General features: G+C 41.7%; 1 protein-coding gene across 3 annotated transcripts in view; it reads right to left on the bottom strand.

Annotated features, from left to right (window-relative positions):
• Window positions 1-19,445, bottom strand: part of itga11a (integrin, alpha 11a) — a 101,861-nt gene that overhangs the window by 61,320 nt on the left and 21,096 nt on the right. The window contains exons 5-6 of one of the 3 annotated variants that reach the window (XM_023279279.3): window positions 13,594-13,831; window positions 2,555-2,669 (exon numbers count right to left, since the gene is read on the bottom strand). In XM_023279279.3, coding sequence (XP_023135047.1) covers window positions 2,555-2,669; window positions 13,594-13,642 — 164 coding nt within the window. In that variant the 5' untranslated portion in view covers window positions 13,643-13,831. Of the gene's footprint in view, window positions 1-2,554; window positions 2,670-13,593; window positions 13,832-19,445 lie in introns of those variants that run through there. The other 2 variants (XM_055012004.1, XM_035952392.2) reach the window with 2 other exon arrangements.

Genomic DNA, 19,445 nt, shown 5'->3' with positions numbered 1-19,445 from the left:
GCGGCGGCGAGGTCTGGGGTCTCCGGGAACCTCTCTTCCTTCTGGAAGACCTGCTGGAGGGTGGCTCGTCAGGGTACTGGGGTCCGGGTTCAGGTGGGGAACTGGTCTGACTGGGGTGGAAATTGTCCAGTCCAAGGGCTCTATCGAGCACGAAGGAGCACAGGTCACTAGAGGAGATGGAGATGGGAGGTGACTGGGGACTCCGGTGTCGGGGACCCCGCTTTCGACCAGGGCTGGGCTTAAAAGCGAGACGGGTCCCATCGAAAGAAGACTTACTACGAACATCGTCCAGGGGGCCAGGGGAAACCAGATATGAGGGGTGATCAGATGGGGGTGCTAGTCCGTGATTACTCCCCAACTGAAGGTTCAGAACACCAGTTCTAACATAACGTGGGGTGGATTCGGAGGTAGCGGGGAAACTAGTGGGCTGGGGGCTAGCGGGCTGAGTGCAGGTTGGATACGTGGCTGAGGCAGGAAGGGTAACAAACCGCAAGGGAGAGTTCAAAAACTTTAGGATATGGGCTGGTAGGTGGCCCATTAACCAGGGCATCTGGGAGGCTGCCCTGCGACCCCGAGACACTGTCATATCTCGGTGATCCTGATCCTGAGCCTTCTTCCACTCACACTATAACTCAAATAGGTGGTAATAATATAAAAGGTTTTCCTCACAAGAAAAAAAAAAATGTCCAGGGGATTTGGTGAAGGGGCAGAGCCAGCCTTTGAGCCTCCTGGGTTCATTTCGGGCTGGCTCAAACTGTTGCATTTTCCTGCTGAGCTCATGTTTTGGCCGGATCGTACTGTCACGGGGTTCAATGGCAGCTCAGGTGCAGGAAATGAACAGTCAGTACTTGAATGCAACACTGATTTATTCACAACGTCCTCTGGGACAACAAACGGAAATCAGGATAAACACAGGAAACGGAAATGGATTGCAAAAGGCTCTGGAGCTAACAGCGGCACCTAGGGGCCGGGCGGAACTGTAACGGGAAAGGACTAATCTCACAAATACTCAAAACTAAACGCAAGGCTATCCTCACAAGGATAGCGAGAGGTAAACTACAAACGAAGTCCTTTCACACACAGTGTTTCTCAACAAGAACTATAACTAAGGCAAGACAACAAACTCTCGAAGTACGCTGGGAACGCTCCGAACTGGCTCTCAGCGGTGACAGCCAGGGTTTGGAGCAGCAACCGGTGAGTGGGGAAGGACAACAGGAGGAGGGAGTCGGCTCAGGTGAGTGTTTCCTCGCTCGGAGGGTCCAGGCTCCAGTGCTGACGGCACAATCGGCAGGAATGCGGTGGGTCCAGCAAGAACATGTCTTTCTTTCTTTCTTTCTTTTTACGATCCAGCCCTGAGAGCTGGGTCGTGTCTGGTTATATAGTGAACCAGATCCTGCTTGATTGGTTGCACTCTACCAGTTAATGAACTGGCTGATTGTGGCAGATAGGGAACACTTGTTGCCTCCTCTGCACTGCTGGGCTGCCTTAACAGGGAAGAGGAAGGAGAGGGGAGGGCACTAACTCGGCCTGGCAGCAGCCAGCCTGACAATCACCATAAAATGCAGTATTAAGTAAGAGAATATATAGAATGAAGTAACACATGCAGCAGTGGAGGATCTTGGTTAAAGTAGAACCGGAGGAAGGAGACGGGATGGAAAAGGTCAAACTGTGGGTTCTGGTGTAAAAGTCACTTTGTATGTAGACATTCACCCTAACCTCCTCTTTACATGCTTCCAGTATTAGAACAATGAATGTTGGTCATAATTTGTACAACTGGATGAGGTTACTGGTCAGAAAATTACAAACAAAGGTTGTTTTCAGACATTTAAACTAATGTGGAACTCATTTTTTCTGGTCTGGAAGTCATTGAAGTCAGAGAAAGTTAAAAAAAAAAACAGACATAATTAATATATAAACATATAAACAGGATTAATGATTTAAATACACAGACATACACGGAGACATAACTGGAACTCGACATGACGCCGGCACACTGCCTGCCAACAGACATTTTGGTGATGCCAGAGCCTAATTCTGGGCACCACACGGTGCCAGCTGGCCTAATAATAGCAGCATCAGGGCTCTGTTGGTGCTATGAGGTAATATGATGAATGTGAAGCATTCAGCTCATGACTGCACTTTGTTTTGTCTGCACAAATTAACGGGAGGAAGCTTTGCACACCACAGGAGACGTACAGTAGATCACTAGCCTTCCTGCTGGAAAGAAATGAGACATCTTATGTCTGTCTGCCAAGTCAGACAGTCTGTCAGCATTACAGCGTTCAGCATGTGTTTTACACTCAGAATGATCATGACCTCTTGGTCTTGGCCATGGTAAGCTGCTACTGCTTAACAGAAGGTAAAAATATACATCACAGAAGGAGATACTGATATTTGATGTAATAAAACATCGTCAATGAAAATCTGATGCTGTTATTGGAGTGCTTTTTACAATGGCTTAAAAATAAAACTTTCCGGTTGAATAATGAGCAAAACATCAGCAAGCTATAAAATTTTTTCACATCAGTAGAGTATAGATAAGTGAGTCTCTCACCATTTTTCCCCCCCGGCTGCCACATGTTGCTGGACGGTGTATGCGAACTGAGCTTGTTTAGGGCCTTTAATGATCCTGTGTCTCTTTGTGTCGATGTTAAAGCAGTCAAAGAATCCTAGAAAAAGAAAAGGCAACTTTCATTAGTATCAGAAGTAGCTTCAATCTCTGGCATTAGCGCTCTGAAGTGTAGTGACCAGTTAGATTAAAGTGAGTCAGAGCTGAATAGTAGAATCACAGCAGTTTTGATGAGATGCCTGAGCTGGATTAAATGTCAGCATCTGGACCTCAAAGCAATAAAGAGCAGCAAAGTCGACTACTCATCCTTTAAAATGATCCCTCAACTGTCTCCGCTCATTCTCCTTCTCCAGCACAAACACAGACTTCCTTCACCAGGAAACAAATAATAATCAGATAAACTGAGCTGTCTGTCACGTTCCTTTTTCCATCTGCAGACCCAGAGGACTTTAGCATCAACATGACCACCTACACGGCCTCCCATCGTCCTCGATTCCAAAAGCAAGTGTCGAAGTTTACGTCAAAGTTGTAAAACCCTTTACTGATGAGAGAGCTGAAAAGACAAGACAACAAAATCGCTATTTGTTCTTAATATTTCGCAGCAGGTAGTTGTGTTTTGATAATAGATGCCGAAGTGTGACCTGACGTAGTAAGAGGGGAAGAAGTTAAAACAGCGAATCTGTTTTCCTGATTGTGTCCTCAAATTTCTCTCCCATCTTTAGACATCTTTCAGAGGAGTGTCTGTTTTCAGTTAAAATACCAATCAGAGGAGGTATTTTCTGCATCTGCATGTCACCGGCTTGGCTTATTAATGGTGACAGCATTATTTGGCTTTTAAATTACCATCAAGAGGAGGACCTTAGTGTGAGGACACAGAGGTGATGAAATCTCAGTCCTGGCGGTGGAGAAGAGGAAAAAATGAATTGGTCTCCCAGTTTGACTTCCTCTCCGATCATCTGTCTTCTACATGATCTCCTGCTGATGTCTGTCTCACTAGTTGCCAGACCTACCCTCAGTGTGTGATTTGTGTCGCTCTGCTGATGTTTCAGCTACTGCAAGTTCATGATCATCTTTAAACTACAGCTTACTGATATTAAAAATCCCAACTACATCAACTCACACTTTAGAGCTGTAGAAACAAATGCAGTAAAGAAAGCAGGAGGGAAATTAACACTTGCTGCTTAATGAGACACAGAGCTTTATTTTGCAGGATTTGAACATTATTGCTTACAATTACTGTATTTTCTCACAGTTTGAGCTGCAGGCTGAGCTGAGAGCGCAGTGGCTTCTGCTTTAAACCGCCACAAACACACTGCTGGTAAACTGAATCCCACACTGAATAATCCAGTGATATGTCACTCCCCATCTGTGAAACTCTGGGTTTCAGTGAGCTGTGCTTCCATTCTAGAGGTTGAATGTATGGACAGATGTGAAATTCTAATGACTCCACAGCAGCTGAGTGTAAATTCAAGCCAGGTGATTTCTCATTAGTTTGCAGTGTTTATGGTTTCTACAGGCTAGAAACTGATTCTACAAACCTCCAGAGCAAAACTATGTGTCTGTGAAGGTGAGAACTTGTGCTATTACCTGTTTCTATGCAGAGAAAACATCAAAAGAAAACATAAACCAATCAACTGTGAGTATAACATCCCTCTTTGCTTGATTTAAATACAGTATAATAGTCAAAATTTCCAGCAAAGCAAGTAAAAGATGACCTGATTTCCAAAATACATAAAGTTTTTACTTCCAACATTCACAGTTTCAAAGCGAGAAGAAAGAGAAAGGAGGCATGGAGTAAAGTTTGGGCCCCCTGCAAGACCAGTGCTCAGCAACACCCCCTCTGGTAAGAATCACAGCTTGTAAACGCTCTCTGTAGCGGCTCAGAGGATTTCCATTCTAGCTTGGGGAATATTTGCATTCTTCCTCACAAAAAAGGGGGTTGTAGTTGCGTCAGATTCTTGGGCAGTCTTGAACGCTGGTGTTTGGAGGTCTGTCCACAGATTTCTGATGATGTTTAGGTTGGATTAGGGTTAGGGTTAGAACCTTCAGCTGGCATCTCTCCAGCTGCTCCACGGTGGATTGAAGCTGTTTTTAGGATTGTTATTCAGTTGTTGAAGCCATCCTCTTTCCATCATATTTTTTCAGTGTGAAATTTGCATCCAAAATGTGCCGGCGTATAATTTAATCCATTCTTCTTTCCTCTACCAGGGAAATGTTCCCCGTGCTCCTAAAGCATGAAGGAGAGGCTTTTTTTCTCATGAAATTCTGCATCTCTTTTCCAACAAACACATCTTTGCTAACTACAGCTAAACTGTTTTAGCTTCATCAACCCACAAACTTGTCTCCAAACTTCTGACACCTTACAAACTGAAGCAACAGCTCCCTACAGCCAGTGTCCTATCTCCTTAAAGCCTTCTCCTCCTTTGGGAATCCAGTATTTTATGTTTTGAAGTGCTAGACAGCTGCTTAGAGGAGCCTTTAGCTGCAGGTTGTTGGGACAACGTTTGAGGGGGGAATTTATAAGGCTTTAATATTGACATCACTTGGTCCTTCCTAATGGTGACTGTGAGCAAAACCACAAGCTAACAAGCCAATGAAGGCCTGAGATCTTACAAGGAAAAGTTCGGTTTTAATCTCCCAAACATTTGCAGAGTGCTCCCAGGTTTCACAAAGCAAGAACAACACATTCATCTTCCTAAAAACATTAAAAAGAACTTTTCATCTTGGATCACGCCTTTAGGAGACCTGTTTATCTTCAGAACTTGTTCGTGCCACTGGAACAGTCCTTCTAGAAACTGATGTTAGAATTTGTGCCAGTCTTCCATTAATTAAATCTACAGTTGAGTCTTTTCAGCACAGCTCAGAGAAAGTGTTTGCTGTTCCTGTTGGTCCATGAAGAACAATGACTGTCTACCAGATGGACACCCCGAAAAGCCTAACGGCACAGGTACAGTAATAAATTTGATCCGATGTTTTCAGAAAATACACATTTTTTGTTGAATGTTAATGTCTTGGTTTAAAGCTGAAACAAATACAACAGTTTGTGGTTTTATTCATTCATTCCAGGACAACATTAGCTGTTGCCTGGCCTTGAGCAACATTTTGCTCTTCAAAAATCTCCAATATTTCTCCACCTTTACAAAACAGTTTAGAGTAAGTCACTGATTTTACTACCTTGTGATTATAAAGCCCTGCTGATAGCATCTCACCTTCCTGCTGGACGACATCTCTACTCAAAGATCTTTTTGTTATCTATTTATGATCTTTATTAAACTACATCACTCTGTGGCTCGTTCCAGACATGACTTATGTTTTCTGAAGAATAAATAGACAAATCTGCAGTCTTGCTCAGTATGTTGTGCTTTAATTTCTTAATTCTTCTGAGTTGTAAAACAGCGTTACAGTAATTAGGTAGCTGTGAAATTGAAAACTGTGTTTTACAGCATTGAAACTGAACCAGGCTAACTTGTAGCATCATTTTTATCTTATAAAAGTATGCCGTGCCCTTTTAATCCTAAATACTGCAGAAATACAGGGTGGAGTTTTGACTCAGCAGACCGCATTTATTTGTTTGGCCGTCCAACTGTTTGTGCTTTGAGATGCAGAGAGGTTCCACACTGAGCAGCTGTTTCCTTGAAGAAAAATGTCTCCTCAACAGAAATGTCAAGTTGTCTGCATTCCTTAGATAGTGAATATTTAGGAGTGTTAATATGCGGCCTAAACAAACAGCAAACCAAACATCGCCTCCCAGTGTTCCTCAGCAAGCATCTGAAAACCTGGAACAAAAACTGAGGCTTCTGTGACAGCAGACGGTGTCAAAATCATCAAGACCACAGCCAGTATGAGACTGGACTGCCGGCTACAGAATGAACAAGTCATTTATTTTAGTTTATCACGCGTTGACGACCATACACCGCTTGTTCTGTTCCATGAAAACCTCCGTTAAAGTAAAAGGCCGTATCTGCCTGGCAGACTCTTCATGTAAATATTGACCCATTCTCCACGCTGCTCATTTCCTGTTGTATGAATGGTTCACATGTTCCGCTGGTCTTTCATCCAGCCCCCAAACATCCTCCTAAAGTTTCTGTTTATGTAGAACCATAAAAGGGGTGACTGAAAATAGATTATTGGAAACAGATAGGTGTATGAAAAATAAATACAAATCAGCAGGGAACTGCTGACGGCATAAATCACTTTACAAATGGAGGGCAGCGGGCAGCATCACTTTGACGTCTGTCTTTTGTCCATGTGGAGCTTTGATTTCATGCCAGGTCGCCTTTTTAAGCCCTGAAAATAAACACCCCAGTGATACCAAGGCTCAAGGGTGACCAACAAATGAGCAAAAGCTACAAGAGTAATGACTGGTTTAGCAGGACAGTGACAGAAGAAGTGTCGGTGTGAAAGCCTGAGGATGGAAGTTATCCAGTTTCCATCTCAAGCTACTAATGTGGCAGAGCCATTTCATATTCTCAGTAATATCAGCAGCTTCTAACACAAGGTTGGAGCCTTGCTGGGTTTCCTGTGTACCGGCCTCCATGCCCAGATAAATAAACCTCAGTCCAGTGGTTGCCAGTGAAACCCACATGAGTCCGATGCTGCCTTTGGCGCAACACCAAGCCGCTGGAGCTCCACCGCAGACATCCTCATATCAGAGATCCAGAGAGTTTATAAGGTTTGGGATTCAGGATAACACGTACACGGCGGTGCTTCCTCTCCTTTACTGCTTTACAGTTTGCTATCACTTCTGATGTGTGTATGTGTGGATCTGGATGGTGTTCCTGGTCCAGCAGCTTTAACAAGCACGGCTCTAAATCCCAGAATGATTTTCCATTGATCTATTCCAGGTTTCCATTCCAATGATTTTCTCTGGAAAGATACGGCGTTTTACAGCGGACAATATACTTTCAAACATTCTGGCACCTCATATCACTATTACCTGATGCCAAAGTAAATTCACTGGGAGGCTTATCTAAAACCAGATGTTCCACCACGGCCAACTGGGCACTGCTGAACAAGCTGCTAACCCTCTGAGCCAACATAAAGCCCTCCAGGGATTCAAACTACGTCTCCGTGGCAGCACAATGCAGCACCAGCGATCACACACAACCACTACCACTGTCAGAGTTAGTCAGTCTGTCATTTCAGAAATAACATAGTAATGACTTATTCAGATGGAGAGCGTTATTTGCTTTGGCTGGTACAACATTAACTAACTGTCTGACTAACACTTCACCAGCCCATAAATACAGCACCACAGAATTACGCTTGATGAATGAGTGGGCATTTTCCAGCAATCACTTGCTTTAATAACTTATTCCACTACCTTTGGCAACAAACAATTTACTGTCAGAGAATTTCAATAGAGAGAAAAACAGAATAATAAAAATAGCAAATTTACAGTTAATTCAGCCTCAGTGCTCTCATCAATTATATTCTTAGCAGGAAAAAACAAACAATCTTCTTCAGTAAACACAGAAAAGACTGAAATGAAAGGACTGGTTCAGTAAATGTCCCAAAACAACATAGATCAGAAGAGTCAACTGATTTTAGTCCAGGTTCCACATTCAGCCCAGTTTGATCTCCAGTGGACCGGACCAGGGCTGCACAGTGGCGTAGTGGTTAGCACTTTCACCTTGCAGCTAGAACATCCCTGGTTCACGTCCCGGCTTTCCCGGGATCTTTCTGCATGGAGTTTGCATGTTCTCCCTGTGCATGCGTGGGTTTTCTCCGGGTACTCCGGCTTCCTCCCACAGTCCAAAAATATGCTGAGGTTCATTGATTATTCTAAATTGCCCGTAGGTGTGAATGTGAGAGTGATTGTTTGTCTCTGTATGTAGCCCTGTGACAGACTGGTGACCTGTCTAGGGTGTCCCCTGCCTTCACCTGAGTCAGCTGGGATAGACTCCAGCCCCCCATGACCCTAGTGAGGATTAAGCGGTGTATAGATGATGGATGGGATGGATGGACCGGAACAGTTTTACGATAGGATCAAAACGACAAGAGTCAGATTAAAAAAAAGACAAAATAAACAACAAAAACAAGACAAAATATTGCAAAAAATGAGACAAAAAAACGTAAAAAAATGACACAACACGAAATAAAACAAAAAAGAGACCAAAAAAATTTGACAAACAAGTTACAAAGCAACAAAAAAATGGAAAAACAACAAAAATGAGACAAAAAACACAAAACGACATTCAAAACAACGAATAAAGCAGAACACAAAATGACAAAAATAAGACAAAAACCACAAACGAGATGAAAAGGAAACACAAAACGACAAAAACGAGAAACAAATCGACAAAAACATGAGACAAAGAACAAAAGTCAGATAAAAAACAACAAAAACCAGACAAAATATTACAAAAATAAGACAAAACAACAACAGAACAATGAACAATCCAGTATTTTACTTTATGATCCAAACAACTTGTCATGGTCTAGAAATGATTTTAAATTTATAGTTTTACTAATTTACAATCTGCAGTTAATGTCTTCTCTAGAATTTTTACACGTTGAGGGCCGGATGGGACCCTCTGGAGGACCGCTTTTGGCCCACAGGCTGCATGTTGGACACTCCAGACATAGATCAATGCTCAGATTGGCTCTACTGGCTGCAGAAATTATGACTCCTGTCTACTGATATAAAGGTGGCAGCAGTGGCTGTTGAGTGTCCTCTGGGTGTGCTGTCACCAGTGCCAGTAATAGTATAAAGGTTTTCAAATTTGAACGGTTTTCAAGTTTAAAAGGTTTTCAGTTTAAAAGGGGGCTGCAGTGCAGTGGTTAAGTACAGAACAGACCTGTTACTGTTATTGTCCACTCAGTTGTTGTGATTCGCTGGTTAAGTCTGGGACTTAAGGACAGCTTTCACAACTTTTAACACATGTTACAAGGTAAATGTGTTGCTTGAAAAGGAAGGAAAGAGACAACCCCAGCAGACACATTTGGCATCTATTTCTGACATTCTTAGCATTCTATAGGTCTATCGGACAACCTTGCATGTTGAAAAAGTGCAAAAAAGGTGCCCAGTGTGTTAAAATGTGACACCAAAAGGTTCTGAAAAAGTGTACAAGTCGGGAATGAGACTGGACTCCTCCGCCTGAACCATAGCATTGTCCTAGAGACATTTATCTGCAAACAGGTAATTCCAGTAACATGATCTCCCCAGTAACTCAGAGAGTGCAGTCCTCCGCCAAAACTGCTCATTCCCCCGTATGGCACTGTCACAAATGCAGTATTTATTTCTTAGTTATTGATGATTAGAAATCACGGCACTATAGAATATAGATTTATCCACAAACACAATGGCCTTGAGTACAGGTGTGTGTTCTGCATGTGTACGTTCTGTATGGATACCGAATCACATGACCTAAATGTATAGCGGGTGGCGGGAATTGATGGGACTCAGAAACACCCCCACAATTTAATCAGTTATTATTATTATTATTATTTCCTTGTATAATATAATGTAAGTCTCAATAAGTCCTAGGCGGTGGATTTGTAGTACGATTGCAATCAGTAGTGTTCACTTGTTGTCATGGTTACAGTGACGCCGTGTCGCTATCTGGCAATGATACAGAAATCCTCAACTAATCCGTGGAACCAGACTATAAGCCGCATCACTGCCAAAATCTAATCACTTGGTCCTTGTGTCATTTCTGACCTTCCCTGGAAATTTCATCCAAATCTGTGAGTCCGTTTTTGAGTAATGTTGCACACGGACAGACGGACAGACAGATGGACGGACAGACAGACCAACGTACATCGATCGTCACATAAATCTGCTGCGTTCTTTTGCAGAGTAGTGAAATGGCAGAAGTACAAATGCAGCCACTAGCTGGTGAACAGAATGGATCACTGAACAACTAAAAGAGAGCTTTTACTCAGGAGTTGGTAGAAATGTGAATTTCCCCTGGTGTGGGGAGAAATAAAGGACTATCTTATCTTAAACCATCAGGAGGATGAATAATTATTTCAGACTGCAGCTAATGTTGGTCCATGTTAGCGACGGCATGAGGTAATATTTTATCTTCATGGTTACAGCCAATGCTACATAACTGCATTGTCCAAACATTGACTCTCTTGCATTTAAAAGCATCAACATTAAAAGTGTCTGTCTGGTTCTTCTGGGTCCTAGTGGCCAAATCAGTAATGGCACTTTAAATCGTGACTAAATCAGGTAATGCTTTCTGTAGTATAATGGTTACAATAAGCCAGTGGTTCTCAAATTTTTTCTGTCGGGCCCCCCTTTGGAGGACAAAAAACCTTCGTGCCCCCTCAATAACTTTGTGTGTGTGTGTGTGTGTGTGTGTGTGTGTGTGTGTGTGTGTGTGTGTGTGTGTGTGTGTGTGTGTGTGTATATATATATATATATTTATTTATTTTTTTTTTTTTAAATGTGAAAACATGAATATGCAGGGCTGTGTTATTTTATCTGATTCCATTTTGTTGTTTTTCACAGTAAAGATCAGGGGTGTCAAACTCTTTTTAGTTCAGGGCCACATTCAGCCCAATCTGATCTCCAGTGGGCCCCACCAGTAAAATCACAGCATAACAACCTATAAATAACCACAACTCCAACTTTTCCCCTTTGTTTTAGTTCAAAAAAAGTACATTCTGAAAATGTTCACATTTAATGAAGTATCTTTTTACAAAATATTATGAATCTGAAATTTCTTAAGGAAAACAAGTTCAGTTTCAACAGTAGCCTATTATGCCTTAGTTCATCATTTACACATGCATTGTAACTGCCAGCTAACAGTTTGTCTACAAAAACACAAAACATTCAGTCACAGCTATCTGGAACTGAACAATCTAGTATTTTACTTCATGATCAGAAGAACTTGTCAAGTTCTAGAAATTATTTTAAATTTACAGTTTTACAAATTTACTATTTACAGTTAATGTTGTTGTGATTTTTATCATTTGTAAAGTCGTCCCCGCGGGCCGAAATGGACCGTCTGGTGGGCCGGTTTTGGCCCACAGGCCGTATGTTTGACATTGCTGGTAAAAATAATCGGAGGAGATGAGCCGAGTACGTGACGTGATCGAGTACGCTGGTGTTCCGACTGCACATTAACGATGCGTTCTCCCGTTCTCTGGAGTCTGAACGGCCAGTGCATATACCATAGATATATATAGAAGATCATTATTATTAATATTTTTTATATCTATGGCATATACAGTCTATGGGGTCAGCACAATTTCAGTATTGTTGTACGCCGCGAAAAACAGGCCGACGTTAAAACAATAGTTCAGCTAATTAGTTCCGTGTTGAAGGACCTTTTCCTCCCAGTCGCCCGCGCCCTCCTTGACATGCCTCTGTGCCCCCCAGGGGGGCGCGCCCCACTATTTGAGAAACACTGCAATAAGCTGATACCTGTCCTGTGGTGCGAAATGCAAAGCTTCATAGAAAAGTATCTCAGTGATGAAACTGAGCTCAGTCTGACCACAAAAACATCTTGGATTAGGATGAAGATGATGTAAACCCAGCCTCCCACTGACCATGACTGCTACCATTCACTTTGAATTTCACCCACAAAGATAATAATGTTGTTGGCCTCTACATTCTTCATCAGGACACCTCCTGGATTGTTTTTTTTAATCCTGTCAGAAACTGGAACGCTGTAATTTGTGACTTAATTGACTGCACATTTTGTATTTTGGAGGCTCTCCAGTAGTAGTTAATTTGTTGTAAAAATGCCAGTAGTTTATTTTTGTCATTTTTGAGTGCACTCTTCACCTTCAGCACTGATATGGAACTCAAGGAGGAACTTTCCATTAAAGCTTGATTGGGAAAATAAAATTCACACAAGAAAAAAAAAGAGCTGACACATCCTGATGGAATAGTGCTATTGAGAACATGAGTGCTTATGAGGGAAATGACGCCTCAGTCAGAGTTATGTGGATGGGATCACTTGTCCAACCTTCCCAGGAGTCCACAGACAGCAGACTAAAACGCAGCCTCCTTCTTATCGCCAAAACATGTCCCACCACAGCCAGCATCCAGTCATTTCTCCACAGCTTCAAGTTCAGAGTCCTCCTCACTGTGGCATCAGTCCAAAGGTTTGCTCCAACAAATTCCAAAATAAAACCAAATATTTATAACAAAGAGTTCCTCTCTTCCACGCCTTGGTTCTCTATTATTTACCCAATGTCTGAAATTGAAGATTTAGTAATTTCTAAAGTCTACCTGGGTGTGAAATAAGTTAATCCGGTGCTACCAGCCGATAATAAGCCATGTTGACAACATGCATGGAGTTTTATGGAAATTTCTCCCAGCACAGAGTTTAAACACTGTGGCTGCAGTTCATGGAATACTGAGAGATCTCTACTGTGTATGAGATTTAATGAGCCTTTCTTGAATTTGCAGCAACTGTATATGAATTTATGCGACTTAAAATAACGCTTTCAGTGCCTTTTATTGGCCTCGTCCCTCTGTTCCTCCGGTCCGTCTGGATGTGTTGCTGCTAGAGTGATTTCACTGCTAATTGACCACATTTCTGGCCGAGCACCAGCAAAGCTCCAGCCGCTGGAAACTCCACTGTGAGGCGATAGCATCAGCTTTCATTTGAGAGGGCATGCCTGCTTCCAGGGAGACGTAGAGCACCTCTGTGGACCTTCGGGGGAAAACATATCTTTGGGTAAAGCCACTGAGCTCTGCCTTCCTGTCTCTTACTGTGATACTGGGTCAAGATGTAAGGTTATGATCACACAAACAGCCATTCATTCACCACTGCTCTAATGTGGGATACATTAGCATGTGTAGACTTAAAATACCACCAAAACAGTGATTTAATGTAGGTCATTTAAACCCTTCTGAAGCAGCAGTCTCAAATTTTCCAGTTGTTGTTGGAACAAGTTAAAGTATAACTAACACTTAGAGCGCCGTCATTCTGCTGCAAAGTTACAGGAGGAAAGAAAGAAGCTCTTATTTACACATTAGTATGACACAAGCATTTGAAGATGCATACTCACACTTTAACAACAGCACACACACTCGTATATAAACAGCTTTAACTCACCTAACTGCTGGCTGCAGATCCAGAGCAGGACGAAGCAGTAGTACTCCATAGTGATGCTGAGTGTTGAGTGTGTGGCAGCCAGTTAAAGATCCACTCTGACTGACTCCCAGTTAAAACGCTGCCTATATCTCAGGGGGAGTAGGAGGGACTGAAGGAGAAGAAGGAGGTCCAGTCTGACAGCAGGCAGGAATACTCTCATTCAGCTCAGCTCCACTGGCTGAAGAAATCAAAGCCTTCTCTGGTAGACACAAACATTTAAAGTTTATAAGGGTTGAGCTGTTAATGTAAAACAGAAAAGGAACTAGAACTGGACAAAAACTAAACATTAAGTGACGTAACAACACCAAAATTCTAACAGCATTGTCTTTAGACTAAATAGAGAACATTAAACAAACATATAAATGGGTCCAGCTTATGCAACACATCAGTCATTCCAAAATATGTATATATGTATGAAAAGCCTAATAGTAATCTAAAAAAAAGAAACACACACAGCAATCTGTCTTCTTTCAGACTCTATGCACCACTAAATGCTATCATCATGGCACGACCACAAACTAACCGGAGTATTAATGGAGGAACGCAGATGGCAGTTTGCATGTTCCCTCATATCCTCCAGTCCTATTGCAGAACATAAAATGATCCCATTTACGTAATAGGACATAGTTTGTGTATATTAGCTCTCCTGAAATCAGTCTGTGGTCACCTGGTAGATCTCCACTTCTCTGCTTAACCGCCGCATGTCATAAATGAACATCTTTTCTTTACGTAGGCCACATTTTCACTCTGGTTTGGAAAATGGTTTTCACATTGGCAGTGACGGTAGACTGTGTTATGAACAGAATATATTAACACCTGTCTGAGAATGGGTTTTAAACTGGCAATGAATGTAGACTGTGTTATGAATAGAATATATTAGCACCTGTTTTTGTCATAATGAGCCGCTTATACAGGAGTTATATGAAGAAATGTGCAGATGGTATATATGAAGCAGTGATCTGAAGCCAAATTTGGAGCGCATATTCCACGAATAGAATAAGGTAGTATTTTTTATGCTCATAACAGCATTAATATTACCAAACAGCAACCTCCAAGGCTAAAGAATGAAGCCAGAAACGCCAAGACCTGCAGTTCCTCAAATGTCCACTTGAGGCTCCTCCAAAAGTGAATCAGTTCCCATAGACCACCATGTTAAATACCAACTTTACAGCAGAAATAAACACGTTTACAGCCTGTTAATACTGCATGGAGAAGCCACTATGTCATACAGATCAGGTATTTAGATATAAAACCAATGTGAAGAGATTAATAAAACTACAGGAAGGCTGTAGCTTGTTAGCAGTGTTCAATACTCGTTAAATATTAATTTTATACAAAGTCGTTATTTTTTGCCAATTTAATGTTTTATTGAAGTAACTTTTTACTTTATCCGTTTTTCGTGGTATAAACGGATTTATCAGCATATGGAAAAACTACAACACCAAAGTCTGTTGGTGTTGTAAGGTTAAGTTGTTAGGTGTTGTGTTTACAGCTTGTTTTTTGGTGTCCACATGGTCAAAAAATCAACTACTCCAGGTTTAGGGTGCCACAGTTGCACAAATGAAGATATAACTAGTTTTAATTTGGTGAGACTCCTCTATGCACACAGGGAAAATCACTGTTGATGCTCCACTGATTATATCTGGATGACGTCTCCCCTGAAAGACTCGCTGCATAATCAGTCAACCATGTAACTACCAAGCTCAGCTGGAGTCGGAGAAGATGGTGGTTGGTGTTTTTGGTGTCAGCATCAGAAAGGTGAAAGAGTGAGCTAATTTGGCTACTATGTTGGTAGAAGGGAAAACTAGGTAAAGAGAACTAGGGAGGTCAGAATTACAGGATGCGACAGGTTAATATAAAAATCTGAAGCAACAAATGAAGCACGGAACAAGAACACAAGCCTTGGAAAGTATCTTCCCACAGTGAGCGGTGGTCAAACAGCACATGAGAAACTCATCATGAAGTCAATAATGACGAGTCTGTCACATTTCCAGATCTGATACAGGCTTTTGCTTGCATAAAGGAATTTTTGGCACCTCCCAAAAAGGTCTGTTTGAGCCAAAGGAAAATCTCCAGCGGCCATGTCCTCTCTGAAAGGAGAGTATAGATTCTAACCTGTTGTGTTAATTGGGGTTTCATTTAGTCAAGCAATATTAAACATTTCTGTCCATCAAATGGTCAGAAATAACAGATTTCTACCAAATGAGATAACACAGACTCATTGCCTTTACGTTACGAGGATCACTCATGCACGCGGTCATGTGTTCTGAGCCAGGAAAAACCGTACTCATATCTATCGCCTACACAGCTGCCGTGTATCTGAAAATCTGTCAAACATACATCTTTGGCTCTAAAAAGACACTTCCTCCGAGTTTGCAGTCATGGTCCCTTTTCATTTCAACACAGAGCAACCACAGATCACACAAATCAGGCCAGCATGTGCACTGAAACCACTTAGGTTAACCGAAAAATCAAGACCTGCTTTCATTAAAGGTGCTTAAAAGCTCATTGGATTTAGTCCTTCATCACTGCTGCTCAGTAGACTGCTGGCCCCTTGTTTCTACTTTTAAGTCAGGAAATGACGCCTGGTGCTGCTGTGGTGCCTGTCGGACTGTTTATGCACACAGTATTACTGATACGCATCGGCGACTATTCGGTGAAGCTAAGTGATATTCCATGATACAGCACACACGTCTGCATTTCATGTTAACACGTTCCCTTGTCTTAAACCAGGGGTGTCCAACATGTGGCCTGTAGGCCAAAAGCGGTCCTCCAGAGGGTCCAATCCGGCCCTCAAAGTGTAAAAATTCCAGAGAAGACATGAACTGCAGATTGTGAATTAATAAAACTATTAATTTAAAATAATTTCTAGACCATGACAAGGTGTTTTGATCATAAAGTAAAATACTAGATTGTTCATTGTTCTTTTGTCATTTTGTGTCTCATTTTTGTAATATTTTGTCTTATTTTTGTTGTTCTTTGTCTTTTTCTGTCTGACTTATGGTTTGTCTCACGTTTTTGTCATTTTGTGTTTTCCTTTATTCATTGCTTTGTGTATCGTTTTTGTCATTTTGTTTCTCGTTTTTGTCATTTTTTATCTCGTTTGTGCCCATTTTTTTGTGGCTTTGTTTATTTTTGTCTCTTTTGTCATTTGTCTCATTTTTGTCATTTTGTGTCTCGCTTTTGTCGTTATGTGTCTCATTTTTGTGAGATTTTGTCTTGTTTTTGTTGTTTTTTGTGTCTGACTTTTGTTTTTCTCATGTTTTTGTTGCTTTGTGTTTCCTTTTTGTCTTGCTTCTGTTTTTGTCTCATTTTTGTCATTTTGTGTTTTGCTTTATTCGTTGTTAGACACTCTGTGATCTGGAAGTTGTAATGTTGAAATAATGAACTGAGGCTGAATGTTGATGAAATTTATTTTTCTTCAGAAATTTCAGTTTTTCTCATGATGTTTTGTAAAAAAGATAATTCCTTAAATGTGAACATTTTCAGAATGTACATTTTTGCACTGAAACAAAGGAACCATTAGGAGTTATGGTTATTTATAGGTTATTCTGCTGTAGTTTTACTGGTCTGGTCCACTGAAAATCAGACTGGACTGGATGTGGAACCTAGACTAAGATCAGAACAGCACTGAACTAAACTATAACGTGACTCTGACATTAAGTTGTGGATCTGCCTGGTTATATTCTGAGCATACAGTGAGTTCCTCAGGCAGACTAACAAGACAACACAACAAAGAACCGTTTTAAAAGGCAGTGTTCTTTGCCCATCAATGGGAATATAACATTACCAAATTGGAGAGGGAAAAAATCAAGAATTTATAGGGGTTTGGCAGTCATTATAACATGAAAAACTTCTCCATAAACATGAAAAGTTTCATAACAAGAATAGTTTCAGTCAGTATTGTGGGTCCAGACGAATGATAGATCAGAGAGGAACCTGTAATTAAATGAAGGTCTGCTTCTCTGAATGGAGGCAGTGTGCCAGCACCGTTTACAGACTCTTTCTGTCAGAGTTTAGAGACCGAGGGTGGTGGTGAGAAGTTCTCCCCAATGCTTTGCTGCTAACCAAAATTACCATGTAGATATGTGGCTCTGTGAGGGGGTCCTGGGGTTAGGAGGGGGACCAGCGGTGAGCTAAACGGAGTGTGAAAAATTAGGTTTTGAAAGTCTTTTCTCCCTCCCCCAGAGCACATCTAAGTCGTGCAGAGACCAACTGTGAAGCCTGAAAATCAATACTGAACAGGAGCTGCACTTACCTCACCTCTCCAGGGCTGCAAGCAATTACCTCAATCACCCCTGGATTATCTGTTCGTGTGCGATATACGCCGTCTCAGGCTGGAGAAGGAAACGTCCTCCGAGATCAGACATAAAGAGGTGAATATCCAGCCGTCATCAGAGTTCAGGCTAACCCTAACCCTAACCCTGCCTCATGCTAAGACCCGGCATCTACCAGCTAGAACGTTGTCAAGTCTGAGACCTCCAAGGCCGCTTGCTGGGGCTTTCCTTCAGCTGCTTCTGTCTGACGCTTCATCACTTTTGTTGAACATCCGAGGTCAGAGTGGAATGAGGCAGATTTTTCAATTCAAATACGACTGTTTTCACAAGAGTCTTTAAGTGTGATTCAGTGTTTCAGGAAAGAAACCCATTTGGGACAATTCATCACTAGGAAACAGTCTTCAAAGGCCAGTCGTCAACACTTTAAGGCGTCATTAATTGATTTTTGACCCCTAAGGGGGCGAAAAACAGCATAAATCCAAGCTGACAGACATACAGCCACATTTCCAGCTTCTGGAGGTGCTATGGGTCACATGTTAGCCAGCAATGGGCTACTTTCACATCCAGATCATTATCCCAACTCAGCAAAATACAAACCTAATCACCACCTGCTAACAGACACAAGTTCAAATAGTGTCCCTTATTTCCCCTAAACCTGCCAATATTCATGAACAGACCTAAGACTCTGATTTTAAAACCAGAAAGTTTTTTTTCTTGTGAAATAGGGAAACCATATCCCTCTCTGTCTCATGAAAACAGACTTCAGCACAGAGAAAAAGATCTGAAGAAACAAGATCATATGAAGGAGCGCCTGAAAAAGATAAACCAGCTGGGAGAACAGCTTCAGACTTTCAGATGTGGGTATGAAACCTCCCACATCTCCTGATACTAGAAGTTCCACATGCAGTCTCCATGCACACTCTCATATCCTGTGTCCAGAAGTTAACTCCAGTTCTCTGTTACCGCTTGAGATATTTCTTGGAAGTTGTTCTTCAAACATTCGGTCGTACATGCTGAGGGTTACTGCCCGTGGAGATGTTACTTTCCATAAATCACAGCCAAAGAAGGCAGGGTCAGACTGAAACAATGAATGGTTTTATGCAACACAGGGCTCACTCAAAGTCCTCCGAGGAACTTTCTGAAGCATGTTGCCGTTCCTGCAGCTCATTTTTGGCAGCATATCTTCTGCTGTGAGGACAGCAGGGAGAGATTCCAGCAAGTAGCCTCTGCATAAAGCATTAACCAGGAGAACATGTTGGGAAGAGCACTCTGTCAGCATTATGGGCTGTAAGATACCTGAACCAATGAGACCTTCATGTATTATCCTCACAGGTTTGTCAGCTTAAGATCACTGGTTCACATTTATGAACACTCTGGTGTACATATGTTTTCATTCGGGCAAAAATAGCAAATAAAATGTGAAAGAAAGTATTGAAAAGGAGAATGAACATAATGCCAAATACTAAATTAAAGAGTCTTTGTATAAATGATTAATTCTTAGTTAGTGAGCATCACTCAGATTTTATAGATTGCACA

Source organism: Amphiprion ocellaris, chromosome 1, assembly GCF_022539595.1.
Source record: "Amphiprion ocellaris isolate individual 3 ecotype Okinawa chromosome 1, ASM2253959v1, whole genome shotgun sequence".
NCBI classification, from domain to species: Eukaryota; Metazoa; Chordata; class Actinopteri; family Pomacentridae; genus Amphiprion; species Amphiprion ocellaris.
Note: the sequence above shows the minus strand (reverse complement) of the source record. Positions and strands in the feature narration are given on the sequence as shown.